The sequence below is a fragment of the Notechis scutatus genome, chromosome 2 (assembly GCF_049901735.1).
Source record: "Notechis scutatus isolate UNSWTSFEM ecotype Mainland chromosome 2, rNotScu1.2, whole genome shotgun sequence".
Classification (NCBI taxonomy): Eukaryota; Metazoa; Chordata; class Lepidosauria; order Squamata; family Elapidae; genus Notechis; species Notechis scutatus.
This window is the reverse complement of record NC_142010.1, coordinates 134,878,906-134,905,646: the sequence shown is the minus strand read 5'-3', so window position 1 is coordinate 134,905,646 and position 26,741 is coordinate 134,878,906. Positions and strand designations below refer to the sequence as shown.

Here is a 26,741-nt window from a genome sequence, read left to right as displayed (position 1 = left end):
ATAGATCTATGTTTCTGTTATACTTAGATCTCTGTTATACCGAAATGATCTAAAAATAGATCTAAAAGTATTCTTTTATTGGTGGAGGATTTAAATCATGACTTGAGTGGCTCAGTCAGGAATTTTCAAACTTTGTCTTGTTTGTTTAAAAAAAGTAAATTCCAGTATCCCTAACCAAGAGGTTGTGTATGGCTGAAATACAAAAACAGATTGGCTGATCTGGTACCATTATGATTTTCATCACATGAAGCATTTCATAGAAATTGTTGGAACTTAAATGGATGATGTCATAATTTATTGATATTTGAAGAAAAAGGACAAGATAAAACAAGAGAACAATTAATAAGCAAGAGATTTAATTGTGAATGGTTTAACTATTATAGAATTTTTGAAAGATTTAAACAATAAAAAGCTTTGTTTTTGCAGGTTATAAATCTGAATTGGACTCAAACATACATTCTGGGTATGGCCACTTGATTGGTAAAGTCTATAAAATATTACTTAAAATTAATTTGGAAGATGAATATGTCAAAGATTGCATGGTAAAGTGGGTGAAAAACACTGATTATAATAATATCATTAGAGAAATGGGAGAATGTATGGACCAACAATTTAAAATTTACTTTGAATTACAGTTTGAAAGAAAAAATATATATAATGATGTATCAATGGTATTTGACTCCAGACAAATGGACAAAAATGTACAGAGGAACTTCTAGCAAGTTTTGGAAATGTAACCAAACTCCAGATACACTTTATCACAAATGGTGATCTTGTAAGTATGTAAACCAAATTGGATAAACATAATGATAATGCAGAAAATATTCCAAATGCAAATATTAATGAAACCTGAAGTTTTTCTTCTAGGTATTATGGACAAATTGATAGAAAAACAGTTTGGGACTTTATTTCTTTTCATGGTGAATGCTGCAAGGATTGTTTATGCCAAGTATTGGAAAGAAAAATGGACAACCAAATGTTCAAGAGTGGATTTTAAAATTGACTGAATTGGCAGAGACAGCAAAATTAATAGCACTGATTAGAGTTGAAATCTACAAGTCTTAATGTTGCCAAGTTTAGAGACCTCTGGTCTAAGGCATCACTGAGGATGATTAAAAAGTAAGGTAGGAATCCAAAACTCACCATCACTGTTAAAGTCTACCCAGGTAAAGGTGATCCCACCGCTGGAGGTACTCTCACTGAAACGTATCAGGAAGGTGCCTGCGATTTTCCTCTTCAGCAAATGCTTTTCATGTTTGCGGCTCACAAATCCCATGATGAGTCTAGTCAAAATTTGGGAATGGGAAAGATATAGATCAGGAAAAGCCCCTCATTTTCCTTTGCTTTCCAGAAGTGCTGATTTCACCTCTTCCTCACTGTATCTTTTCAAACCCTGCTTCCTACATGCAGAGTCACAGGTTAGTAAATTGCTGTCCCAGGCAAAACAAAAAACAAAAAACCCCAAAACTCTAAACACTGTGCTGTTTTCCTGCCTTTTGCAATCTCAGTTAAGGTCACTTATCCCCTGATACTACTATCCTGTCAGAGCTGAAGAAGCTTCTTGGATGAGAAGTGAAACGTCTTCAAAAGTAAAAAGAAAAAACAAGGAAATCCAGTTGCATCCTGAAAAAGCACCTTTGGGACAACTATGACCTGGAGGATGGAGAATCTCCAAACTTGACAACAGAATTCGGTCCACAAGTCTTAAAGTTGCCAAGTTTGAGGACTCCTGCTCTACAGACTTTAAAAAAAAATACTTGGCAACTTTAAAGTATGTGGATTTCAACTCCCACTAATCCCAAGCCAGCATACTACCTGGGGAATTCTGGAAGATGGGAGTTCCCATGTCTTAAAATTACCAAAACTGTGGGAAAAAAACAGTGGTTTAGGACAACATGGTGCTGAACACTATGGGAAAAAGCTGTATCCCCAGCCTTCCAATATAAGGTTATGAAATTCTCTTCCCAAATCCAGGAGAGATGCTGCTACTACCCTGATATTTAGCTCTCTAACAAGGAATAAAGGTAGTCCTCAACTTACAACCACAATTGACCCCAAAATTTCTGTTGCTGAGTAAAACAGTTATATGAGTTTCACCCCACTGCACTTGTTAAATTAGATAACACAGTTGTTAAATGAATCTGGCTTCCCCATTGACTTTACCTGTCAGAAGATCTAAAAAGGGGGATCACTTGGCCCTGGGACTCTGCAACTCTGCATAAATATGAGTCATTTGCCAAGCTTTTTAATTTTGATCTGGTGACAATGGCGGTAGCTGTAAAGGTGAAAAATGGTCACTGAAAATTTTCAGTGCTGCTGTAACTTAGAATGGTCACTAAACAAAGCTGAGGTTGAGGAAGTTGTTGTAAGTTGAAGACTACCTGTGCATGATTTGGCATTTCCCCCAAAGGCTAGCAGTAACCAAGAGGTTCTCGTTTTTATCACTTATTCCTTTCTCCCCAATCCGTACCCATTTTTCCAGAGCTGAAGCAGATGTTCTTGAATCAGGAGTAGGATCCCATCAATCCAGGTCCAGAAGCTGAAATTATTGTCCTCTGGAGAGCTCGCAGTCGCTCCCTGGAGGGAAAAAAAAAAAGAGGACAGCTAAACGAGGATGCTGGCAGGTGGACAGCAGAAACCCTGGAGGAGTTTTTTTCGAGGACAATTCCTTACCTTTGAAAACTGATCCCATGTGATGGTACTCTGTGAGTTCACGCCTGGCCCTTTAATGGGAAGAAAAAATAAGGAGAAACACCACATAACTGCCTTGATAAGGATGTGAACCCAAGCAGAACTATTACCATATTTTTCGGACTATAAGACGCCCCCCACCCCCCAAAAAACCAAAGTGGGTGGAAATGTCTGTGCGTCTTATAGAGCAGGGGTCCCCAACCACCGGTCCGTGGACCGGTACCGGTACGTGGAACAAGTCCTACCGGGCCGCTGGTTTGCTGGGCGCCGCCATCTTGTTTTGATGAAAAAGTGTTTCCGGTGAGCTTTTCCAGGTAGAAAGCTCACCGGAAGCACTTTTTCATCAAAACAAGAGGGCGGCGCCCAGCTGATGCCGGTACCGGGCCGCGGCATAAAAAAGGTTGGGGATCACTGTTATAGAGTGATTGTTGCCGAAGCCTCGCCCACCCGCCGGCCCCCACCCGCCAGCCTCTGCCTCCCAGCAATTTGCCTCCTTGCAGCAAACAGCCTGGTCAGCTTCAGCACAGCCTGCTTTAGCATGAGCAGCTGATTGGCGGTTGGATCAGCCTCCCGGAATACCGATAAACGGCCGTTTCAGGCTGCAGGGATCGCCGCTGCCCATCCGCACCACCGCTGCCGCCACGCATCCCGTTTTCAGCTTCCATGGTGCCCCATTTTCAGCCTCCGTGCATCCCATTTTGAGCTTCCGCACATCCCGTTTTCAGCCTGCCCAAAAATGGGGCATGTGGAGGCGGCGATAGGTGGCAGCGGTGATGGGCGGCGACTGCGTGGATGAGCGGCAGCCATCCCTGCAGCCCGAAACAACTTATTGTCGGTATTCCAGGAGGCGGATCCAACCGCCAATCAGCTGCTCATGCTAAATCAGGCTGCAAGGAGGCAAATTACTGGGAGGCAGAGGCAGTTTTTTCCCCCTTGTTTTCCTCCCCAAAAGCTAGGTGCGTCTTATAGTTCAGAGCTTCTGATAGTCTGAAAAATACAGTACTTCTTTCAACAGGGCTATTCTTTTCTCACAAGGAAAGTGAAAACTGCTGGGAAGCAGAATTGAAGAAATTGAGCACAGCCCTCCAATGAATCAAACATGGCTGCTGTCAATTTTGATTCTACATTCCTAAGCTTCTAAGACCATTTTGCCTAAACTTCTCTGCTGAAAAGACATATGCCTGGGCAGGACTTTAAACCCAGACTTGTCCATATCAGTGAAATCCCTGCGTCATCTCCCTAGGGACAAAACCTCCCACTTTACCACAGAGTTTTTCTCCCAGCATCTTGAGCTGATGTTTATCCAAGCCTTGTTCAGTAGCTGCTGAGAACTGCCAGGACAATACAGTGGAAAGCTGGGCCCAGGTGGCAGCTGGTGGTTTGGAAAAAAACAGTTGGTCCTAGGAAAAGGGAGGGGGGGGGGAAGCATTAATCAGGTACTAGATTTTATTTTAAATATGCCCCCCTCTCATGCAAAGGCTCTTCAGTGATTACCTATGAGGAACAGTTTTAGAGACATAATTCATTCCCTTGGGCTGTCTAAGGAAACGGGGACGATAGTCTAGCTTTCTGCAACCTTCTCTTAACAGTTTCCACTAGAAAGTTCTCTGTCCTCAGCCATGATGAGACCTTTCTCTTACATGCCTGGGGGAACATCATATTAGGGAGAGTTGCTTTAAACTCGGATTTCTGAGAGGTTAAATGTATCCTTTATTGTGGGATCAGAATAGATGTTGCTTTCTATCCTCAAAGTGATGGCATCCTGCTATATATACAGAAGCTGGCTGCTAGAGGACAAGTGAACACCAACAAAGAACGTAACTTGCACACAAGACCATCCTTCCTCTATTAGGCTGCCTACTATCGTTTATATGATTCTAGAAACAAGAGTTCCATAGGTGAGGTGCCACCAACGAAAGTTTTCAGAAATGGAAATTTAAGCAGAACTTTTTCAGACGACTTCAGTCTTCTTCTTCTTTTTCTTCAGCGTTTGTCTCGCGCTCTGGCGAGGTCCGCTAATGTCCTTGAGTATTGCTTCCATGCCTCTCTGTCTGCCACGTATGTCGGGTCTGCCTTCGCGATCTCTAGGTCGGCCTTGATCGTGTCCATCCAGCGTTGCTTAGGTCTACCACGCGGTCTCACTCCTCCGACAGTCACCTTCATCGCAGATTTGATGATGGATGCTTCCTTGGCGCGACTCACATGGCCGAACCATCGTAGCCGGGACTGCCTCATGACCGTGGGGATGGGCACGACGTTGAACCGTCTACGCACTTCTTCGTTCCTGACGCGATCGAGTAGGGTGAGGCCTACCGACCATCGAGCATTCGCATCTCCATTGTCTGGAGTCTGCTTTCGACTTCTTTGGTCGTCGGCCAGCACTCTGCGCCGTATATGGCCACGGGCGCACCACAGAGTTATAGATTTTCGCCTTCAGGCGCATCGGCATCTTCTTGTCACAGAGGACGCCCGTGACGGACTTCCATTTGCCCCACGCTGCGTTGATCCTGGCTGCCACCTCAGTTTTCAGACGACTTCAGTGTTCTTGAATTGCATACAAGAGGGAGGCATGAGAGAAATGATTCCTTCAGAGCACTTAAGACTAGTGATCTATGGAAGCAGAATGAGAGCCTTCCCCATCCAAAATGGAGGAAAGTTGGTTCCAATACAAGTGATAAGAAAATGATAAATGGCCAATCTGGGTAGAAGACATTTGGTCGACCTTAGAGAGATCATGCCCACTTCTGAGAAACAGCTGTAAGAAAACAGGTTCTTACCTTAGTATCTCTGCTGAGCATAATAAACCATAAAATGGAAGCCCAAGCGCTGGAGATCTGGTTGGCATTGGAAATTATCACCACTGGCAAGGTGGATGTCTGATGATGAAAAAAGGTTAGAAAAGAGGGAATTGACACAAATATACCACAAAAGTACTCCAGGGCTACAAAAGACTTATTGCTGTATTAGTAGGTCCATTCAGTGGCGCGAAAGCAGGATGTACAGACACAATTCCAATCACAAAGGATTATAGCCAATCCAGGTTCTCAGGTAGTTCTTTGGGGAAGGACAGTGTAGTGGCAACGCAGAAGAAGATAGTTATTTTGATAGTAACATATTTTTATTTCTCCTTCATATTAAGAAAAGTCTAGAAATTTAGACTCGTATAGAAAATAGGTGATAATGTTTGTTTATACATCAATTATATATAGCTGCCCACCTCACAAGAAGCAACAAATGTTGAGTCTTTTGGTTTTATAGCCACCAAGAGAAGGGATGCATCTTATGCCAACACTGACCACAAACAGATCAGAGGAGAATTTAGTTAACCAGGATCTCCCCAGTCTAAGCCCTCCCCATGCCATAATAACGTCCACATGAATCATCATCATCGTCATCATCATAAAAATTTGCCATCAGTCAATTGCAGAAGGCAGCTTTACTTGGAACAGCTTCCATCCTGCAGCGATATCTGTAACACCATCAAACATACAAATTTGCTTATCCCAGGTCCTTGGTAAGGACTCGATAGGTAGACAAAAATGCCAAACCCAGTCTGAATATCTGGCTGACTGTGATAATTATAATAATAGTAATAATAGTAACAACAACAACAACAACAACTTGAACAGTTCCTAGGTCTTTGGTTAGGACTCGAGCTGTTGAGCTACCAACCAGCCCCAAACGCTGTGAATCTCACTGAAGATTAACCAACAACAACAACAACAACAATAATAATACTCATCATCATCTACTTGGAACATCATACCTTTTAAGAAGATACTTGGTTGATACCTAGGATGCTGGCACCAACTAGTATCAAACATCAGTGCTAGTCAATGATATTTGTATACATTTTTAAATGTTCATTTGACTGAGTTCCATGTTTAATTAATAATAATAACAACAACAACAGTAATAAATAATAATAATAACAACAACAGTAATAAATAATAATAATAATAATAATAATAATAATAATAATAATAATAATAATAATAATAATAATAACAATAACAACAACAATAAATAATAATAATAATAATAATAATAATAATAATAATAATAATAATAATAATAATAATAGGAAATTCTGAATTTATCAGACTTGAATATCCTGACTCTACAAAAAAACCACCCTACTTGGAACAGCTTATATCCTCTGACGCTACCTGAACAGTTCCTAGGACCTTGGTTAGGACTCCAGCTGTTGAGCTACCAACCAGCCCCAAAGGCTGTGAATCTCACTAAAGATTAAATAATAACAATAACAACAACAATAATAATAATAATAATATAGCTGCCTTCCCCTCCTAAATTTAATGGAATCAGGAAGATTCTCTTACCTGTAGCTGGCACTCGATACCTCGATAAGAGTAGTCCAGGGTAAAAGTGATAATGTGCAATTCTTCGGTGACAGGCAACGATCCCTATCGCCCAAACCCCAAGAGAAAATGAACAACGGCTGATCAGAGCTCCTGAGACTATTGTATGCCATGCTTTCAGGTTTTACTGCAGCACTATCTTACAAGAGCCTCCTTTGAAAGAAATATGTTCTCTTTAGCGGGTGACATGTTGGTTTTCTTTATATATTCAAAGAACGAAAGAAAGAAATTGGTACAGGGATTCCTCATCTTACAATGGCAATTAGGAGCAGAACTTCCACCTCCAAGCATAAGCGATCATAAAGGGCAACTACATTGCTTAGCAACGGCAATCCCTGATTGCTGTCCTATTGTTAGGTAAGGCGGTGTCTTGCTGGTTTCCCACAACCAAAGTAAGCGGGGAAGTTAGTTAAGAAGTTCTGTGTCCCAGGCCTGCAGGTAGGTAAATGGCTGCTGCAGGGTGGGGGGGAGGAAGTGAGGTGGCGTGCAAGCGTTGCTGCATGGGTTGGGGAGGATGTGCGAGGCGTCGGTTGGCTGCCCAAGGAGATGTGCGAGAGGCTCAGAGGCGGTGCTCAAGAGGATGAATGGATGCGCAAGAGACACAGGTTAGGAAGGGTCAGTGAAAGACCAGGCTGGGGATGGTAAGCAACTGTGGGAGGCACAGTTCAGGAAGGGTGTGCGACTGACTAGTGCGAACACAGAAATGATAGGGGTGGTGGGTTGGATGTGCTTATCCCAGTGACTTGTAACTTTCCCTACTAATTTCTCCACTGACTTTCTAGGGAGAAGCCGGAAGAGAAAGCTGCAAATGGTGAACATGGGATCATAGGGTGCTTGATAACTAATTTTAAGTGTGAATGGGTTGCCAAGCACCCAGATCATGATCATGTGATCATGGGGGTACTGAGATAGCCAGAACACTGAGGACTGATAGTAACCACCGTTCCTTCCACACCTTGGTAACTTGGAACAGTTGCTGACCGAATGGCCATACTGTAAATCAACCTAAATACACAAATGTATTGTGTAACCTAAATACACAAAATAGACATCGCCTATTCCAGAACCCCTGCAGTAATAGCAAATAAAATCTCCTGCAGCAAATCAGAACCCTGCTGAAACAACAAAAGAAGCTGGGATAGATTTGGTTTATATTTGGATAAGGGATGCCCAGGGCTTAGGATACATTGGGAAATTGAAGATCAACCTGGAAGAAGGCAATGCCTCTTCCGAGAAAACTGCATGAACAGTTTTCATGTTCATGAAAAATCCATGAGGACATCAGAAGTAGAGCCTGACTTGAAGGAAACTTCACTTTAGTGAGAAAAAAATTATACACACATATAAGTAAACAGAAGCGTAAGCAATGGGGGCCAAAGATCAGGGAAGTAATGTAATTTGCAATTAATCCTCATTTTTAATTTGAGACATATTTCCCAATTTTAAAACATGTTCTACCACCCTAAGCAGCACATTCTTAACATTTGCTGGGAATGAGATAATACAGCCTCCAGGTATTGATTATTAAGTCCAAACCTGTGGCCAGGTCCACAACTAATATAGGGCATCTTTACACTAAACAATCACCTCTTATTTAACTGAAATCTCACCTCACTAATCCCTTTGTTGCCTTTCCCTGTACCAGAGATTTTCTGTTCTTTCAGTGTCTTCATCAGAGAGAGGAGAGGATAGGGGAGGAGAAGAGAAGAACGTTTATTAATAAGGTTGAAAGGGAACAAATATCAGATGAGATCAAACCAAATCATTGTATTGCTGAAAGTCTTTTCAAACCTATTGCCTTCCAAATACATCACATCAGCAGGTTATCTTTTCAAAGAAACACTTATCATCCTATTCAGTTGTACAAACAAAACAGCCTATTACAAAACAAACCTAGCTTTTATGATTGTGACCCCTTAGAAAATAGTTCTGAAAAAAATATTGGATATCTTATGCAAGGACAGCACCTCTCTGTTGTTCATTAAAGCATGCTGATCTTTTTAGTCTTCCATGAAAGCTTGAAAAAAAAACATGCAACTGCTTTAAAATAAATGAATGATTGATGCTGGACAACTTTTGAAGTAATGGGATCTTTCTTACAGATCAACATAAATGTCTGGAAAAAGATGTCTGTACTTTAATGAATAGCAGAAAGCTGATATGAGATCAGAAGCATGTCTTCCAAATAATGTTTTTCATCAATTTCAGCTTTTCCTCAATTTCTTCTCTTGTATATCAAATGTTCAAGTTGGTTTTAAAAGATTTTGAAAGATTATATACCGCTTCACAGTGCTTTACAGCCCTTTTTTAAGCAGTTTACAGAGTCAGCATATTGCCCCCCAACAATCTGGGTCCTCATTTTACCAACCTTGGAAGGATGGAAGGCTGAGTCAACCTTTGGCAGTTCAAGCCAAATTGCAACAGCCTGCAGTACTGCACTCTAACCACTGTGCCACTGCGGCTCATGTTGTATTTCCAGTTCTCCCTTCTAACATTTAAACAGATGCTCTTGCTCCAACTATCCTTTCTCCTTCCCATGTATCTAAAGGTTCAAATCATCAGCCAATATTCCCATACAATGTATTTAAAATCACAAACGAGTCCTTGCTTTTGGGGATCGTGAATCATCAAGGTTTTGGTGCTGGATGTCAAAATATTGAACCTCCGGAACCTTCAGAATGAAAAACAGAGTGAGAAGGATCAGTCACAACACATGCAATTTCCTGGTGGCCAGAGATAAGATATTTTTATATTTATATAAAACACAATCATGGTATCTTCCCCTACCAGGCAAGTATGTATTTAGAGATAGTGCCTTGGCTTAACACATTCATAATAAAACTTTTTGAACAGCTGGCAAATTTGGAATTATGAAAATAGGTTGTGAATGCTCTCCCAACATGGTTGTAATGACCATTCACAAAACAGCTGCCATGGTGAATATGTGACTGTGTCACAAACACTAATTTTCCAGGCAGCAAACTGGGGAGGCTCTTCACCATTCCAAGGAACCTTTCTTCCTCTTGTCTGGGCACACTTTCAAACAAAACACTGAACTATAAATGCCCATCTTTTTATGTGCAAAAACTGCCCACAGAGTTTATGAAGGAACTAGGGACAGTCTTGGGCACCACAAGTGCCCCGGAGGCTGGCTGTCTGGTTTCTAACGACATCTCATTTAGCACTGTGCAATTTTTAAAATATCCAATAAAGAAATCGGACTAAGAACTTGATGGGAACTAAGATGAGTTTCTAGATAAGAGCTTATCTACTTCTGGCTTACTCAAATTATAGGGCAGGCACACTACTGCCTTCTCCAAAAATCTCCCCTCTGTATCTACTGCAGTTTTCCAGTCTCTTGTTTCCTTTCGATTCCGCTAGGTGGGTGATTTTGGAGGTGGACCTGAGGGCTGAAGGAAGTTCTTCAAAGCTCACATCTATCAATAACCCATTTATCTCTTTCTAAGAAGGTAGCTGAAGGGCCCCACCTACCTCCTCCATTAACCAGATAAATAAAGCTTTACAATCTCCAAATTAAGAATCATGGCCCACTACCCTCCCAGACAGGAAAGGCTCATTATTCCCCATTGCTTTTAGTCAGCGATTTCTTACCCGGTCAAATCTGTAGCATCCCTGAAAAAGGTAAGAACAAGGAATCAATGGGTGATCCCCCAGGTCTAGTCCCTTCCCACCACAATGCTACAAGCTCCATTAGTAAGTTAAGATCTACAAAGCCTAGAGCAAGGGTCACCAACCCAGCTTGCACGGGCCACATATAAATCACAAAATAAAGCTAAAAGTTTACAAACTTGTGGGGCTGCATTACTAACTGTCCAGGGCCGTATGAGGCCCATGGGCCACAGGTTGGACACACCTGGTCTAGAAGTTTATTTTAAAAATACTTGTTATTAAAGAGTTTTAATAGCACAAACAGAAATTTGGAAAAAAAGAATAGAAAGAAACGAAATACAAAGTGTAAAAAAAAAAAAGCCAAAAAAAAGAGAAAAAATAATATTTAAAAAAGCAACACCAGATCTTTCTTGCAACAAGTACAAATTAGCATTTTCCCATTTCTCTGGTGTTTGTTAAATGTATATGCCACCCAGTTCTCCAAAAAGGCAACTCTGGGCAGCTTATATTACACACATAGCTCATTTTTTCCCCCATAACCTCACCCTCCCCACCCCTTGGATCTTTTCACAAATCCAAAAATTGTTGTCATTTCTGACCAAGTATGGCAAAAAAATTCATTTAGGGTTTGTAGGATTTTATAAAAAATATTTCTCATTTTAACTCTGGCCAAACAAATCATTTTTATAAAAGCTAGACTTGCAGTAGAATAACATACCGGTCAATGTCAATCTTCACCTCCGGGGATTTGTTTCGATCCAGCAGTTTTACTAGTAGTCTGAATCATGGAAAGAGCAACCAATTAAAATCCATATGGTTAAAAAAAAGGGGGGTGGGTGGGTAGGGGCTGGAAGTATTTATATTTTCAAAATGAATTGCTTTCCTACTAGTCAAAAGTGTTTCTGAAATATCCTGTTTATTAATACTGTCTTTAAGGTGTTTTTGCATATTTGTCCCAAGTAATCAAATAATAAAGCAGTCTTAGCTCAAGTGGGAAACTACTCTTTTCCTTGATCTTGGCACTAAGGTTTATGGAGCAGAGCAAATTCATTCTGTTTTACCATCTAAATCTGCAATTAGATTGTCTCAGTCAAAAAATTGTGATCGTAAGAGCATTTGAGAGCTAGAAATGGTAATTGTTCTTCAAAAAAATTGTTGCTATTTAGTGTTGTTTTTTTTAATATTTAAGAAGAGGAAGTTACTATTTTTCAGTTTCCAGTTAAAACTTCTAATATTAAATGCAATCCTTATCCATTCCAAGGTTGACTTGGCCTTCCATCCTTCCGGGGTGGGTAAAATGAGAATCTAAAATTGTTGGGGGCAATATGCTGACTCTGTAAACTGCTTAGAGAGGGCTGTAAAGCGATGTATAAGTCTAAGTGCTATTGCTATTCCCACCACAGATATTTGGAAGCTTCAACTGGTTCAAAATCCAGCACACAGGCAGTTAGTTATGCATACCATACAATTTGAACATCTTTTGTCCATGAGCTGCAAAGGCTGCCAGTTTGCTTCCGGGTTAAATTCAAGGTGCTAGTAATGACCTAAAAAGCAGCAGTGGGATCCTACCTATTCCACTACTGATTCGGTGATTGGGCACGTGCACAGCTTTTCACATACCAGCTGAGGCCTGCAGCACCAATCAGCTGAGAGGATAAAGAAAAGCACAGGGACAGGTGGGAGGGCCTATCCTGCACTTTTCTTTTCTTTCTCCTCTCAGCTGATGTAGGCAGCTTTTTTTCCTTCTCTCAGCTAATCGTAGGAGCTTTTTTTTACTACCAGTTCAGCCCAACCGGTCCAAACCGGTAGCACACCACCGCTGCTATAAAGCCTATATGACATGGGACTAGTTTATTTGAAACTACCTCTCCCAAGTTACATCTACCCACCCCATCAGATCCAACCGGAGACACACATTGTGAGTCTGGTCCAAGAAGGATTGCCACCTGATGAGGCCTGGGAAAACGTCCTTTTCTGTCCTGGGGCCTGCCCCTTAGAACATCCTGCACCTGAAGACTACTGTGTTTCTCATAAAATAAGGCCGGGTCTTATATATTTTGGAGCCCTGAAAAAACGGCTAGGCCGTCTTTTCGGGGGTGACTTAATTCCCCCCCGTTGCATCCTCATTTAGAGTGCCCCGTGGGCAGCCTCGCCACCAGCCGCTCCTAACGGGTGATCATGGCGAAGCGCAGAGAGCTCCCTACTCCCACCAAACACCTTTGCTGCAGACCTAAGACCTTTGGCACCCGCCGCTGTTGCTTTCCCTTCTGCCCATTCCGCCGCCACGTTTGGAGCTGCCGCTTCTGTGTTTGGAGTGCCGCTGCCATTTGGAGTGCCACCGCCATTTGGAGCACCACCGCCACGTTTGGAGCTGCCGCTTCCGTGTTTGGAGTGCTGCTGCCATTTGGAGTGCTGCCGCCATTTGGAGCACTGCCGTCATGTTTGGAGCTGCCACTTCCGCGTTTGGAGCTGCCGCCATGTTTGGAGTGGCGGCGGCGCTCCAAATGGCGGCAGTGCTCCAAACAGCGGTAGTGCTCCAAACGCGGAAGTGGCAGCTCCAAATGCGGACATGGCAACTCCAAAGAGCGGTGGGGTTCCAAACACGGAAGCGGCAGCTCCAAACGCGGCAGCGGCAGCTCCAAACGTGGCAGCTCCAAACAGCAGCAGTGCTCCAAACAGCAGCAGCGCTCCAAACGTGGAAGCGGCAGCTCCAAACGCTGCAGCGGCAGCTCCAAATGCAGAAGCGGCAGCTCCAAACGGCAGCGGTGCTCCAAACGTGGAAGTGGCAGCTCCAAACGCGGCGGCGGCATGGGCAGAAGGGAAATCAACAGCGGCGGACGCTGAAGGTCTTGGGTCTGCCGCAAAGGTGCTTGGCAGGAGTAGGAGCTCTCCGCGCTCTGCCATGATTGCGATTGTGATTGTTAGATACAATTACCTCAGCTATGCGTTTTAGGAATTTACTATATGAGGATGTTTTATGTGCTTTTATATTGTTTATATTTTTTTAAGTTGTTATACTGTCTTTTTTAATTTGTTGTAATTATAAGCTACCCAGACTCATCTTTATGAGACTGGCAGTTATATAGATCTGAATCATAAATACATGCTAAATAACCTAGCCCTGTTCTGAGAGAAAGCTACTTTTTCTGAATAGAGATGAACTAGCTCCCATGTACAGTGATTCTTTAAGAGGATAATAACAATAATGATAACACCAATACTATAAATGTCTGGGACCCACATCATTTGATCTGGCCCCTTCTAAAATTTTCAGTTTCCTGCCCAAAATAGTCTCCAGTGTCAGAGTGTGCACAGTGCGATGATGTGAGACAACCCAGGAGTAAATATAGTAAACAGAGGTTTGTATTTTAAATACTGGTTTATCTACAAAGAATATATACATACACGTACTTTAGTCAGACCTCAAACAGTAATCAGCAATTACAGCACAGAAACATACACTGAGAGAGAGATACACCCCAACAGGGCCTCTTCTTATTACAGGCTCTTAAAGTGATATCAGCCCAAAAAACTTGCTGACTCATTCCTAGTATTATTTCATCATAGCAGCTGGTCATCTCTTAAATCATTACCCTGATATCCAGGAATGGCCACTGTTGGAGTAAGGATTTTCTCACCTGGCCCGGACGGAGAACTTGTGGCTGGTTCTCAGCACCAGTGGACGTTTATTGGGAACTTGCATCTTAGGTTGTACCTCCACTACAAAAGCACTGGCAAGAGCAGAGCAATGTTAGTCTTCTACAGCTCATCTGTTATTTTGCCCACCACCCTGTTTAACATTTCCTTATTGGCAGAATCCTTCCCCTCCCTTGTCACCTTTTCAAGAGGCAGATTATTTGCTCCTGAAGCCGTTTGACCAGAAGGGGCAACTGGTCCTTGAGGGGATCTGTGTGGTAAGTCACCTTATCGTACATCCCTTTCAGCATCATTAATAGGTGCAGCAATTGGAAGAGGATCTCAGCGTTCTTAGTAAACCTGCAATTCAGGAGGAAGATCAGTGGAAAACAGGACTGTCCATGAACAAGCTGTGAACAGGGGTGCAGAGATCTGCAAGAGTCAAAACAACAACAACCCCTAACTAGAAGCCCTGAACAGGGAAGCCTGAAATTAAATAGACTGCAATTGCTTTCAACGGCTTCGATAGGGAATTCAGGGAAGGAAGTGAATCGTAGCCCATTTTATGACTTGTTGCCACAGTTGCTAAGTGAAGACAGTCACCGAACGAATAGTAGTAAGCTGAAGACTTAAAACTCAAGGCCTGTGGGCTGGATCAGGCCCACAGGGTGCTTAAATCTGGCCTGCGGGACTGGCCTGGAAACAGCAAACGACCAGCCCACAGTGCCTCTGGCAGCCAAAATGGAGTGCCCGTTTTTGGCCTGGACAGTCTCCTGGAGCACTTTGCTGGCCTAAACGGGGTGCGGGGAGGCACGTGCAACCCTCCCCCCGTGGCCCATCTTAGCCTGCAGGTTGCTGTTTTGGCCCACAAGGAGTCTGTCCCGTCTCCCACAACTACCAATCTGGCCTGCGGAGAACTGCAATGCTGCTGTAGTGCATTTCTTTAAAGGGATCATTGTACAGAAATGTCTCATTAAAAACAAGGAACTGGTCCATATGGATCATTGCCATTATTACCACTTACCATTCTTCCAGACGCCCTAAGCTGGTATCATATTTCTCTCCAATGCAAACTAACCGCTGACGAACTTGCCATTGCAATACCTCCTCCAGAAGCAAATCTCTTAGAGTAGCAGAGCGTCCCAGAAGCTCATGGATTTGGCTCAGCATCTCCTGATTAAAAAACACACACAAGCCAAATGTGTTATTTAATTTATTTTATTTTATTCATCATTTTTTAAAACAATTTACCTCCCTCACAGAGCAACTCTGGGCAGTGCACAGGTAGAATACGAAAATGTGAAAATAGTACAGAAAAAAAGGCAATTATGAATTAAGATGTTATCATAAATAATTTTATTATCAATAGTTAACAGATAGTCAGCAACTTACAACTGAAACTAAGCCTGATGTTACAGGTTCTGTTACACATGCCCAGGTCAGTAGGCTCCAAAACCCCCAAGAGCTAACACAAGCACACCTGGAGCACCTGAGGCAACACACACTCAAGCACTCAAAGGCTAATAATAATACTCACTCAAGCACTACCACTCTTCCCCAATTCTACTATAAACTCTTGTTCCTCCACTACTTCTCTTTGTGTTCTACTTCTGAAGAACTATAACTGTAACTATTTCCCTTAGGCTTCTTCAGGCTGTTTTAGTTTCCCAAACATATACAAGCCATCTTCTCTCACACGCCTTATATCAACACCATAACATCCAGCTGCCTCTCTGCTCAGCTTTTATACCACATATTACAGGTAGTCCTCAACTTACAACAGTTCCTTTAGTGACCATTCAAGGTTACAACGGCATTGAAAAAAGTGAGTTATGACCGTTTTCCACAGGTATGATTTTGAAGTTTCATGTGATTAAAATTCAGACCCTTGGCTAATGACTCATATTACAAATAAAGATTAACAGAGTTGGAAGGGACCTTGTAGGTCATCTAGTCCAACTCCCTGCCCAAGCAAAAGACCCTATACCATTTCTGACAAATAGCAGTCATATTTATGATGGTTGCAATGTCCTGGGGTCCCCTTTTGTGACCTTCTGACAAAGTCAGTTGGGAAGCCAGATTCACTTAACAACCAGATTACTAACTCATCAACTACAGCAATTCACTTAACAACTGTGGCAAGAAAGGTCATAAAATGAGGCAAAACTCACTTTAAAAATGCCTCACTTAGCAACAGAAATGTTGGACTCAATTGTGGTCGTAGGTTGAGGACTACCTGTACTGGGTTGGTTAGGGAGAAGCCTTAAAAGAGAAAAGGACACCAGCAGCCCAGGTGCCGGCCATTTTGCAAATTACAGTTGTAAGTCGTGACAATCATAAAATGGGTGACAGGACCAGATTTGATTTTATGATCCTTTTTTGCAGTAGTTGTTAAGCAAAGGCCACGGTCCTTAAGCAAAACTATTGGGGCAGAACTAAATGACAGAACTAAATGACAGTCTCCAGAAAAACTGCTATAAATCACAGTCATGTGTCCTCCGGGCACTGCAAACTGGGCTGGTTGCTGAGCAACCAAAATGCAGTCATGTGACTGTGTGGGACAGGCGAGGGTGACATTGGAAAACCGAGTTGTAAGTAGCTTTGGGGGGGAGGGGAGCTGTCATAACTTTGAATAATAGTTAAGTCAAGGACTACCTGTGTATTTCCATGTATGGTTTTTGTAAAAAGGAAAAATGGAGTTGCATCTTTTAAGACACACCATATATTTTTGCATTAGTAAGTTCAAATCCTCTGCTTTTGCAGCATTTGAAATTAACTAACGTCATTAAAAAAAACTACGAAAGGATGGGGGGAAACCATGCTACTGTACCTGCCAGTGCTCATACTCACCTGACGGAAGTGGTTCAACTTATTTAACATGCTTTGTAAGTTCTGAATTGTTTTACTCCGAATAGGTTCACTAGCGGGACAGGTTTTTTCTGCAAGAAAAGAGAGTGCTTTAGAGGAGGACTCGAACGCTGAACCTGTTCTCATATTGAGTATTGATTGCCAAGAGTGCTGGCTCTCCACTTCAAAGCTGTCAATGGTTTTGAGGGAGCCACTGAGTCCCCCTGAACTTCCTGTCTGAAAATAACAGACAGGAAGCAGGATTCATCTCTAACAAGGAGCTGTTTAGGATGAGTGATTTGACTCCCTAAGCTGACTGCGGTATAGCAGGATCTGAGTAGGGACGAGCATGACAACCGCTAGCAAAATTCAAACAACTGGATTGGGGTGAAATGGCATCTTTCTCTACCATCAAGCTTTTGTACCGTTTCCTTGAAAATAAGCCCTACCCTGAAAATAAGCCTAGAACAGGGGTCTTCAAACTTGACAGCTTTAAGACTTGTGGACTTCAACTCCCAGAATTCCTCCTCCGGTCATGTTAGCTCAGGAATTCTGGGAGTTGAAATCCACAAGCCTTAAACTTGCCAAGTTTGAAGACCTTGGCCTAGCATGTGTTTGTGTGTGTGCCTAATATAAGCCCTACCCCCCAAATAAGCCCTACCTAACAGCCTGCACAGCCGGCTGGCCATTCATTCCGCCTGGTTGCTCATGGTGCCATGGTGAGGTGAGGGTTGGTGGAGCTGCCCCATGTGCGCCGCACTGGCTTACCTCAGGACCCCCACAACCAGGCCATCCACGCACCGACTGGTGCCTCGTGGTAGTAGCACTGGCAGCCATGTACAGCAGGAGCCCACATGGCCGCCAGCCCACTTCTGCTTGCTTGCAGTCATAATGAAACAGGAGGCTGAGTGGTGTGCTGGTGCCACGGCCGCAAGATGAGGCAAGTATCAGGGCATTGATTGCCTGGCTGTGGAAGCCCAGAGGTAAGCCGGTGCAGGACACATGAAGCAGCTCCCTCCCTCACCACGTAGTTGCGACATTGGCAGGTTGCTCAGCCTCCTGCTCTCTGCGGCTGGGAACAAGCAGAAGTGGGGCGGTGACCACGCGGGGTCCTGCTGGCTGGGGTGTTGGAGCTGCTGCCTTGAGGCGAGGCAGGTGTCAGGACATGGGTAGCCTGGCTGTGGGGGCCCTGAGAAGCCAATGTGGGGCACATGGGGCAGCTCCACCCCTCCACCTCGCGCAGCGGCACTATTGCGCAGCATACCTCCCCTCCCGCCGTGAACAAGCAGAACTAGTGAGCCTCCTGTACATGGAAAACAAGACACCCCCCAAAAATAAACCCTAGTGCTTATTTTGGGATCCAAAAGAAAGTCTTGACCCAGTCTTATTTTCGGGAAATGCGTATATAATCCAAATTTCTGTAATCAGATTCATTTCAAAATTACTCAGTATTCCAATTCATATATTGGCACCGTGCTGGCCATGAACTCCTTCTAAGTCCATAAATCAGAGCTGCGAGTGTGTAATATTGTTTAACACCAGCTCTGAAAAGTTTTAATATTGGTAAGCGAGCCTCATCCTCAATCCAAAAGAGTGGTCCCATCTGTCCCTTTCCAAACACCAACATGGGTCTGGTACAAATGTTTACTGAAAGAAACCATTCATATGGCTGGACTCTCATTAGCTACACACCACAGAACTAATGGTAAAGCATAATGGGAACTAATGTCCAATAGATCAGTAATTTTTCCACTTGTAAAACAAAAGTTTGGTTGTCCTTGATAAGCGTCTGAATGAGCTACCCATTCTTCCTAAATCAGGTTTGGATAATAGGTATAATAAGTATACATAAATGGAGAGGGAGTGAAGGTTCGTTCTCCAAGGTTGTGAGTTGGTTTCTGAACGTTTCCTTACCAGACTAGGTAATCTCCTCAACTCTGCTGAAGATGTTACTTTCACCCTTATCCTACACTCGAGCTATAGATATTCACCACTATTTGCAAATACATAAATAGCTTTAGCTATTTCCAGGCGATTTTCAAGGAAGAAATGTACCATTAAAAAGCTGCATTCTTGCGTAACTTCATTCAACCTATTGCAGAGGTCTTTAAGCGACTTGTCTGGACAAGGAGTCCCTCAAGACTCTTGAGCAATTTCTTTGGAAAGACTTCACCATCCATCACCAACGTACAAAAAAAAACTTGCCCTTTTCCTGTCATGGTTCCCAAATGAGGGAGCTTCTGGTTAAGTTTCCTCACCTAAATAGTTATGCGTCCGGAAAGAAAAATCAAAATTATCCTGCAGATCGTCGTGTTGCTCAATGGAACATTTCAGACTCTGTGGAATACAGCCAGACGTCAAAGTACAGACCAAGCAAGAGTTTTGAACAAGTATAACAATTAGTAAGACTCCCTGAAAAGACAGGACCTCAGATGATCTCCATTCTGTCATGCACAGCAGGAATTCAATCAGTACAAAGGAGGTCAATCGGGAACAGCACTGCATTCCATTTGGAGCATCCCAAAACATGTTTGTGCCAATAAAATTAGGCTTTTTGGGGCTTCCTATTCAAAATAGCAATAGCAATAAGACTTAGATACCGCTTCACAGTGCTTTTACAGCCCTCTCTAAGCGGTTTACAGTGTCAGCCTATTGCCCCCAACAATCTGGGTCCTCATTTTATCCACCTCAGAAGGATGGAAGGATGGGTCAACCTTGAGCCTGGTGGGATTCGATCTGCCAAACTGCTGGCAGCCGGTGATCAGCAAGAAGTAGCCTGCAGTACTGCATTCTAACCACTGCGCCACTGTTGCTCTTCAAATGAAATGTCTATTCCCATTTCCACTCTTTGTACCCCCACAGAAACTCCGAACTGTTTGGGTGACTAATTTTGACCCACTTCCTGGTATATCTTTCAAGATGCAAATGAGAGATTTCTGGGAGACAAAATGCTCCTGTCTTTACCCTTAAGCCCTCATTCCTCCAGGGTTTGATTAATAATGAACACAAAGTAAACAATAGGAATATCTTTCTAATACAGCAATCTCCAATCTTTGTGGCCTGGCGGCCCGGCTTGAGGGGGGAAGAGGGGAACCAGGCCATTCGAGCAGTGGGCTGATGCGCACGTGCAAGCAGACACAGCTTGACTGCCAGGCTGTAGTCTATTTGGAACTGGACTATGCAAGAGGTAGGCTGACACGCACACACGCAGCTCCACTTGTCTATGCGCTGGCCCACTACTCGTGCGAGTGGAGCTGCCTGCACAAACATCGGCCTGCCTGTCGCATGGCCCAGTTTTGAATAGGCCACGGCCTGGTAGTGGGCTGGGGACCAAGGGTTGTGGACCCTGTTCTAATATATAATTTGAATAGGTGCAAAATTAATTTCACCTTTCTGTATCTGTTACATAAATGATGTGGGAATGTGGGAATAGAATCATAATCAAATAAAAATGAAATAGCTTGTTTTAAACATCACATACATTTCCATGTTTTGTTTTAATCAGGGTTGGTTGAAAAAGCCAGTGATCTAGTGCATATTATGCTGAGTTATAACATTTGCAGATTACTATAGTTGTGAATCCAGCCAGTGTAGTCTGCAAACCTCGATTTAAGGTTTAGAATTGCATTAACTCGCCCACTGTTAACTCAAGCACAGTTCAAGCAGACCATGGTAGTTAGTATAAAGCAGGGGTGTCCAACCTTGGCAACTTTAAGACTTGTGGACTTCAACTCCCAGAATTCCTCAGCCAGCAAAGGAGTTGAAGTCCACAAGTCTTAAAGTTGCCAAGGTTGGACATTGCTGGCTGAGGAATTCTGGGAGTTGAAGTCCACAAGTCTTAAAGTTGCCAAGGTTGGACACCCCTGGTATAAAGTGTGATCTAAGCCATGCAGTGGCTTGCCTCAACCTGAAATGGTGTATCTAACAACCTAGAATTCTGCAGGAAAGAGTTAAAAAGCACTGCCAGGCTTCCCACTCTCACCTGAACTGTCCTGTGCATCTCCATTAGCCTCTCCTCAATCTTATGCTGGTGGCTGGTAGGTACAGGAGAATCACATGGAGAATCCACACTTGCCTGAAGAGAGAAAAATACACAAAAATTGGTAACTCATTTGTATGGATCATCATTGAAGGGGCTTCCCTGCCCCCCCCCCCCCACAAAAAAGTTCCTGTTGTTAAGAGAGACACCCTGTATCTCGCTCAAATCCTCAGACCTTTCCCCCTACACCTTTATAGCACTGTTATTTTATATCATTCTTTTATTCCTATTTTTCTTTTTTTCCCATTGCAGATTTTTTTCTCTCTCTCAGTCTCTGGATTTCCCTTTCCAATTCAGGGCTGATTTACCCAGTGAAAATGTTCATCCAAAACAAACATAAAATTAAAAGCTTGGGATGCATTTTGCTTTGGTGCAGATCTCGGGAGAGGAGAATGTACTAAAATTATGCTTGAAGCAGTGGTGGTATGCTACCGGTTTGGCCCGGTTCAAGCGAACTGGTAGCAAAATCACTACGGTGCATGGGAGGGTGGCTCCTAGCTTTTTGTTTTTTTTATCCTCTCAGCTGCTTGACTTGTTGGGGGCGTGCACACGGGCGATCACCCACCAAACCGGTAGTGACTAAAGTAAGATCCCAATACTGGCTGGAAGTGTGATGCTGGTGGAATAGAAAATACAGCATTAGAGTTTGCAAATTACTCCTATCCTAAGTCCACCTTCCCAGGAAAAAAAACAAACTCTTTCCACAACCACAGAAGCATTTGGCCATAATAAATATTGATTAAAACACTAGAAGACAGAGCACCCAGCAAAATAAGAAGATAGCCCTTGATTAACTCAAAAAGCTATTGTCTTTGTAATGCTAAGTCTCATAACCTCATCATTCCACCCTCACTTGAACACATGACCAGTCAAATACACTGATGTAATGTAAACAGCAATAGCACTTAGACTTATATACTGCTTCACAGTGCTTTACAGCCCTCTCTAAGCAGTTTACAGAGTCAGCATATTTTCCCCAACAATCTGGGTCCTCATTTTACCCACCTCGGAAGGATGGAAGGCTGAATCAATCTTGAGCCTGGTGGGATTCGATCTGCCAAACTGCAGTAGGAGTAGCTTGCAGTACTGCACTCTTAACCACTGCGCCACCGAGGCTCTATATCTACTAATCAACTAATTGTATTGAATTCATCGTATGTATACCTTAATTTGCATAAAGCCGCACATGGGGGGGTGATGCTTAACTGTTTCCAAGTTTAGCAACAGCTGCCTTCAGCACAGTAATAAACCAATTCATACTTCAGTAGAATTATGGATTGGTTGCTGATTTAAAACAAACTCTTGGCGAAATTGTCACCTTGTGAGAATTTGTCATCAAGCATCATCTTGGAGGAGAGATGAGGGGCATAGAAATTTAATCAATAAATAAATAGATTGGGAGAGGGGTTTTTTTTTCCCTGATGGGATGGGATGGGGCATTTAGTCCAAGTAGACCTTGACTTACAACCACAATTGAGCCCAAGATTTCTGTTGCTAAGTGAGACATTTGTTCAGTGAGTTTTGCCCTTTCTGGTCACAGTTGTTAATTGAATCCCTGCAGTTGGATTAGTTAGTAATCTGGTTGTTAAGTGAATCTGGCTTCCCCATTGACTTTGCCTGTCAGAAGGTCGCGAAAGGGGATCCCGTGACCTTGGGAGACAGCAACGGTCATAACTATGAACCACTTGCCAAGCATTTGAATTTTGATCATGGGGACGCTGCAAAGATCGCAACGATGAAAAATGGTTTTTCAGTGCCGTGGTAGCTTTGAACAGTCACTAAATAAACTGTTGTTAGTTGAGGACTAAATGTAACAAACCAATTCATATTGTAATGAACTTATGGGTTGGTTTAAAACGAACTCTTGGGGAAATTGTCACCTTCTGACAATTTGTCATCAAGAGTCAACCTCGTTGGGGAGAATGAGCAGCATAGAAATATAATAAATAAAATAAAATAAATAAATTGGGGGAGGATTTTCTTTTCCTTCGCTGGGAGGAGATGGGCATTTGGTAAATCAAATTGCTAGATGGAGGAGACTGTGTTTTGTGACTGTACAAGGAGAAGACGACCAAGCATGGGTTTTTTTTTTTTTGTTTACCTGAGAGGCAGAAAAGGCTTCGGACAGTATTGCTTTCTCCTGTCTCAACAGAGCCTCAATGGCAATGGCTAGTTCCTGGGGATGTTCTTGATACTTGCTCTGGAAGGCAGGACCCAGCAAGACAGAAAAGTATGAGGCTATATCCAAATAAAAACTTTTTATATCATCTGTGGCCAAGAACACCAGACCTTTTTGAACTCAGCATTTGCATGTCATCTGGGTGGCTCTAGTGAAAAACAAGATATAGTCTTTGGTTTCTTGTTTGACAGTTTCCACTGTCACTAACTAGGTTCTTTATCTTACCTGAGGTTTACAGATTACAGATAATCAGAGTTGGAAGGGACCTTGTAGGTCATCTAGTCCAACCTCCTGCCCAAGCGGGAGACCCTACACCATTTCTGACAAATGGCAGTATGAAATCGCACCAGGATAGCAATAGCATTTAGACTTATATACCACTTCACAGTGCATTACAGTCCTCTCTAAGCGGTTTACAGAGTCAGCATGTTGCCCCCAACAATCTGGGTCCTCATTTTACTCACTTCCTGCAGTACTGCATTCTAACCACTGCACCACCACGGCTCTCCTCATGGCCATCATATGAGTGCAGGAAAGGCCCACACAGCAACTAAGAGTTCCCCAATAAATGCACACATTTTGTCTCGCTTGGTCAGCAAGGATAAGGTTCTAAACTATATAGGCCAGTGCTTCTCAACCTTGGCCCCTTTAAGTTGTGTGGACTTCAGCTCCCAGAATTCCTCAGCCAGCATGACTGGCTGCAGAATTCTAGGAGTTGAAGTCCACACATCTTAAAGAGGCCATGGTTAAGAAACATTGGCATAGATGATTAAAAAAATGCCAAGCTCTTCAGTTCTTCCTCCTGTCTTGGTATCATGAAGGGAGGCTCCCATATCATTCTGACCCTTTCCCGCTGTGCAGGAAAGTGTTCTATGCATACCGATAGATGCAGTTTGGAACGGCGCAAGTTGTGCTTGAGTAACATGTTAGCATTGTTCTCTTCGCCCAACGCCAGGCGTCCGATCTGATCATCCAGTGAAGACAACATGGTATGAAAAAGACAGCTGGCTTGTGAGGGGCCCAGTTCTATTGCTTGGTTCCTAAAAGCAGATAATGGAGAGAATGCAAAGCAAGACTCAGACTGCCTTGGCTGAGATAAAGAGAAAGTCATTGCCAAAAAAGGCATCCCATATAGCTTTGGAGGTAGGGAAGGGAGGAGATTGTTGGTAGTCAGAAAATGGAACCGTAACAAACCAAGTCTTATACCTCTTGGGTCACAATTTAGGTAATATAAGGTCTGAGAAAAAAAATGGCACCATGGTTAAGGCACTGAACTAGAAACTGGGAGATTATGAGATCTAGTCTTGCCTTAATCGCAAAGCCAACTTGGTGACCATAGGCCAATCCCTCTTTCTCAACTCTAGGAAGGAGGCAAGGGAAAACCACTTCTGAAATCTTGCCATGAAAACTGTAGAGACTAGTCAAGACAATTACCAGGAGCAAGGTTTGAGTCATCAAACCCATAATCTGGGAATATTTTAATGAAGTTCCTAAACTTATAGCTAAGGCAAGAAAAGTGCCAGAGACCTGCTTACTTAAATGAAATATAATAATCTTTTAATTCTTATATTTGCTTTTTCTCTGACAATGGTGAAGAGACTGTAACCTACCAGGTGTTTAGATTAATAAATATTAGATAGTTAAATCCTCATTTTTAAGGATCTATCTATCTGACAGAACTTTTGGATAGGCTTCTCAAATTGTGATTCTTTGAGATGACTGAATAAATATGTAGTTGTTACTACATCTGAGTAGTGCATTGTGTTTAAACTAGGGAAATACTTATTTTACGGTTCTATTAATGCACAGACTTAGTAATGTTAAAACAATCAGTAGACTTCATACTTTTATTCAAGTGTACAATCTTTAGAATACAAGGTTCAGAAAGCCATCCATTTGTATATGTAGTCCTTGACTTACAACCACAATTGAACTCAAAATTTTTGTCTTTGTTGCCATAGTTGTTAAAGTGAAATATTGCAGTTCTTAAGTTAGAGATACGGTTGTTAAATTAATCTGGTTTCCCCACTCCTTTGCCTGTCAGGTTACAAAAGATGATCATATAACCCCAGGACACTGCAACCGTCATAAATACAAGTCGTTTGCCAAGGGTCAGAATTTTGATTATATAACTATGGAGATGCTGCAATGATTGTATGAAAAATGGTCATAAGTAATGTTTTTCAGTGCTGTTGTAACTTTGAACAGTCAGTAAATGAACTGTTGTAAATTAAGGACTACCTGTACTATATTTAGGGTCTATCATTTCAGAGTTAGCTGATACCACATGATGTATGTCAGAAAGACCTTTATTCACATAGAAAGAGATGTACACAATAATAAATAATAAAAACCAGCAGATCAAAGATGAATTACTTTCATGGAAATGACTGATAGAAATAAGCATTACCAGTTTTGTTCCTCAATCCAGTAGGCTAAATACTGACGCACTTCCATGGGTAAGGTGTCCTCTGAATAGAGTAAATCTATCTGGTCCATGTGAACCTTGTCCAGCATTTGAATTCGTTGCCATTGAGACATCTTGGAATGTGCTGCTGAACCTCGTACACCTAAGCAAGGAAAGACATCAGGAACATTGTAAGAACATTGAGCAACTGAGAAAAGTAATTTTTTTTGTATTACACGTTCTCTTTCAAAAGCATGTCTACATCAAGTACAAAATAAAAAATGTGTTTTGCACGGGGTTGTCATGTATGATGGCTTGTACGTGGCATAAGTATGAAAAAGATGAAGAAATACAAAGGAGCTGCTAAATTAAAACTCCCTGAAAAAGGAGAAAGTAACAGAAATGAGACCAGGGTTTTTCCTTCCTTTGATGTGAAGGGAGGCAGTAAAATACTGTAAATGCCATTGTGGAATGTGAGGTAATTTCTGTAATTAGGGTAGGTTAGAGTCCCATTAGTAAGAAAAATGTAGAGATGCTGAAACAGCCAAAGCAAGGTCATCCTGTGGTGTTATCAGATGTGACATTCCAGCTGTAAAGTCATAGAATTTGATTCGCTTTCTCATTCCTATGTAACCTTTCTGAAGGAATATAATAGCAATAGAAGTCCCAAAGGTGCTTTTCAAGAGGCAACTGGATTTTCTGGTTTTTCTTTGAAGATGTTTCACTTCTCATCCAAGAAGCTGAAGAAGCTTCTTGAATAAGAAGCAAAACGTCTTCAAAGAAAAACCAGAAAGTCCAGTTGCCTATTGAAAAAAAATATCTTTGGACAACCATGACCTGGATGACTGAGAATCTCCATAGACAATAGCAATAGTACTTACGTTGCATTCAGAAAGTATTCAGGCACCCTTCACTTTTGTCAATTTTGTT

At 42.4% G+C, this 26,741-nt stretch overlaps 1 protein-coding gene across 3 annotated transcripts in view; it reads right to left on the bottom strand.

The window, feature by feature from the left end:
* Positions 1–26,741, bottom strand: part of STAT2 (signal transducer and activator of transcription 2) — a 39,990-nt gene that overhangs the window by 7,864 nt on the left and 5,385 nt on the right. For all 3 annotated transcript variants that reach the window (XM_026680023.2, XM_026680020.2, XM_087956275.1), the window contains exons 2-20: positions 25,815–25,974; positions 24,285–24,444; positions 23,327–23,425; positions 21,169–21,261; positions 19,445–19,523; positions 17,190–17,278; positions 15,364–15,512; positions 14,541–14,699; positions 14,342–14,434; positions 11,422–11,481; positions 10,686–10,706; positions 9,651–9,744; positions 8,684–8,740; positions 7,035–7,118; positions 5,469–5,567; positions 3,956–4,091; positions 2,674–2,723; positions 2,471–2,577; positions 1,144–1,283 (exon numbers count right to left, since the gene is read on the bottom strand). In XM_026680023.2, the coding sequence (XP_026535808.1) occupies positions 1,144–1,283; positions 2,471–2,577; positions 2,674–2,723; positions 3,956–4,091; positions 5,469–5,567; positions 7,035–7,118; positions 8,684–8,740; positions 9,651–9,744; positions 10,686–10,706; positions 11,422–11,481; positions 14,342–14,434; positions 14,541–14,699; positions 15,364–15,512; positions 17,190–17,278; positions 19,445–19,523; positions 21,169–21,261; positions 23,327–23,425; positions 24,285–24,444; positions 25,815–25,945 (1,900 nt within the window). In that variant the 5' untranslated portion in view covers positions 25,946–25,974. The remainder of the gene's footprint in view (positions 1–1,143; positions 1,284–2,470; positions 2,578–2,673; positions 2,724–3,955; positions 4,092–5,468; positions 5,568–7,034; positions 7,119–8,683; positions 8,741–9,650; positions 9,745–10,685; positions 10,707–11,421; positions 11,482–14,341; positions 14,435–14,540; positions 14,700–15,363; positions 15,513–17,189; positions 17,279–19,444; positions 19,524–21,168; positions 21,262–23,326; positions 23,426–24,284; positions 24,445–25,814; positions 25,975–26,741) is intronic.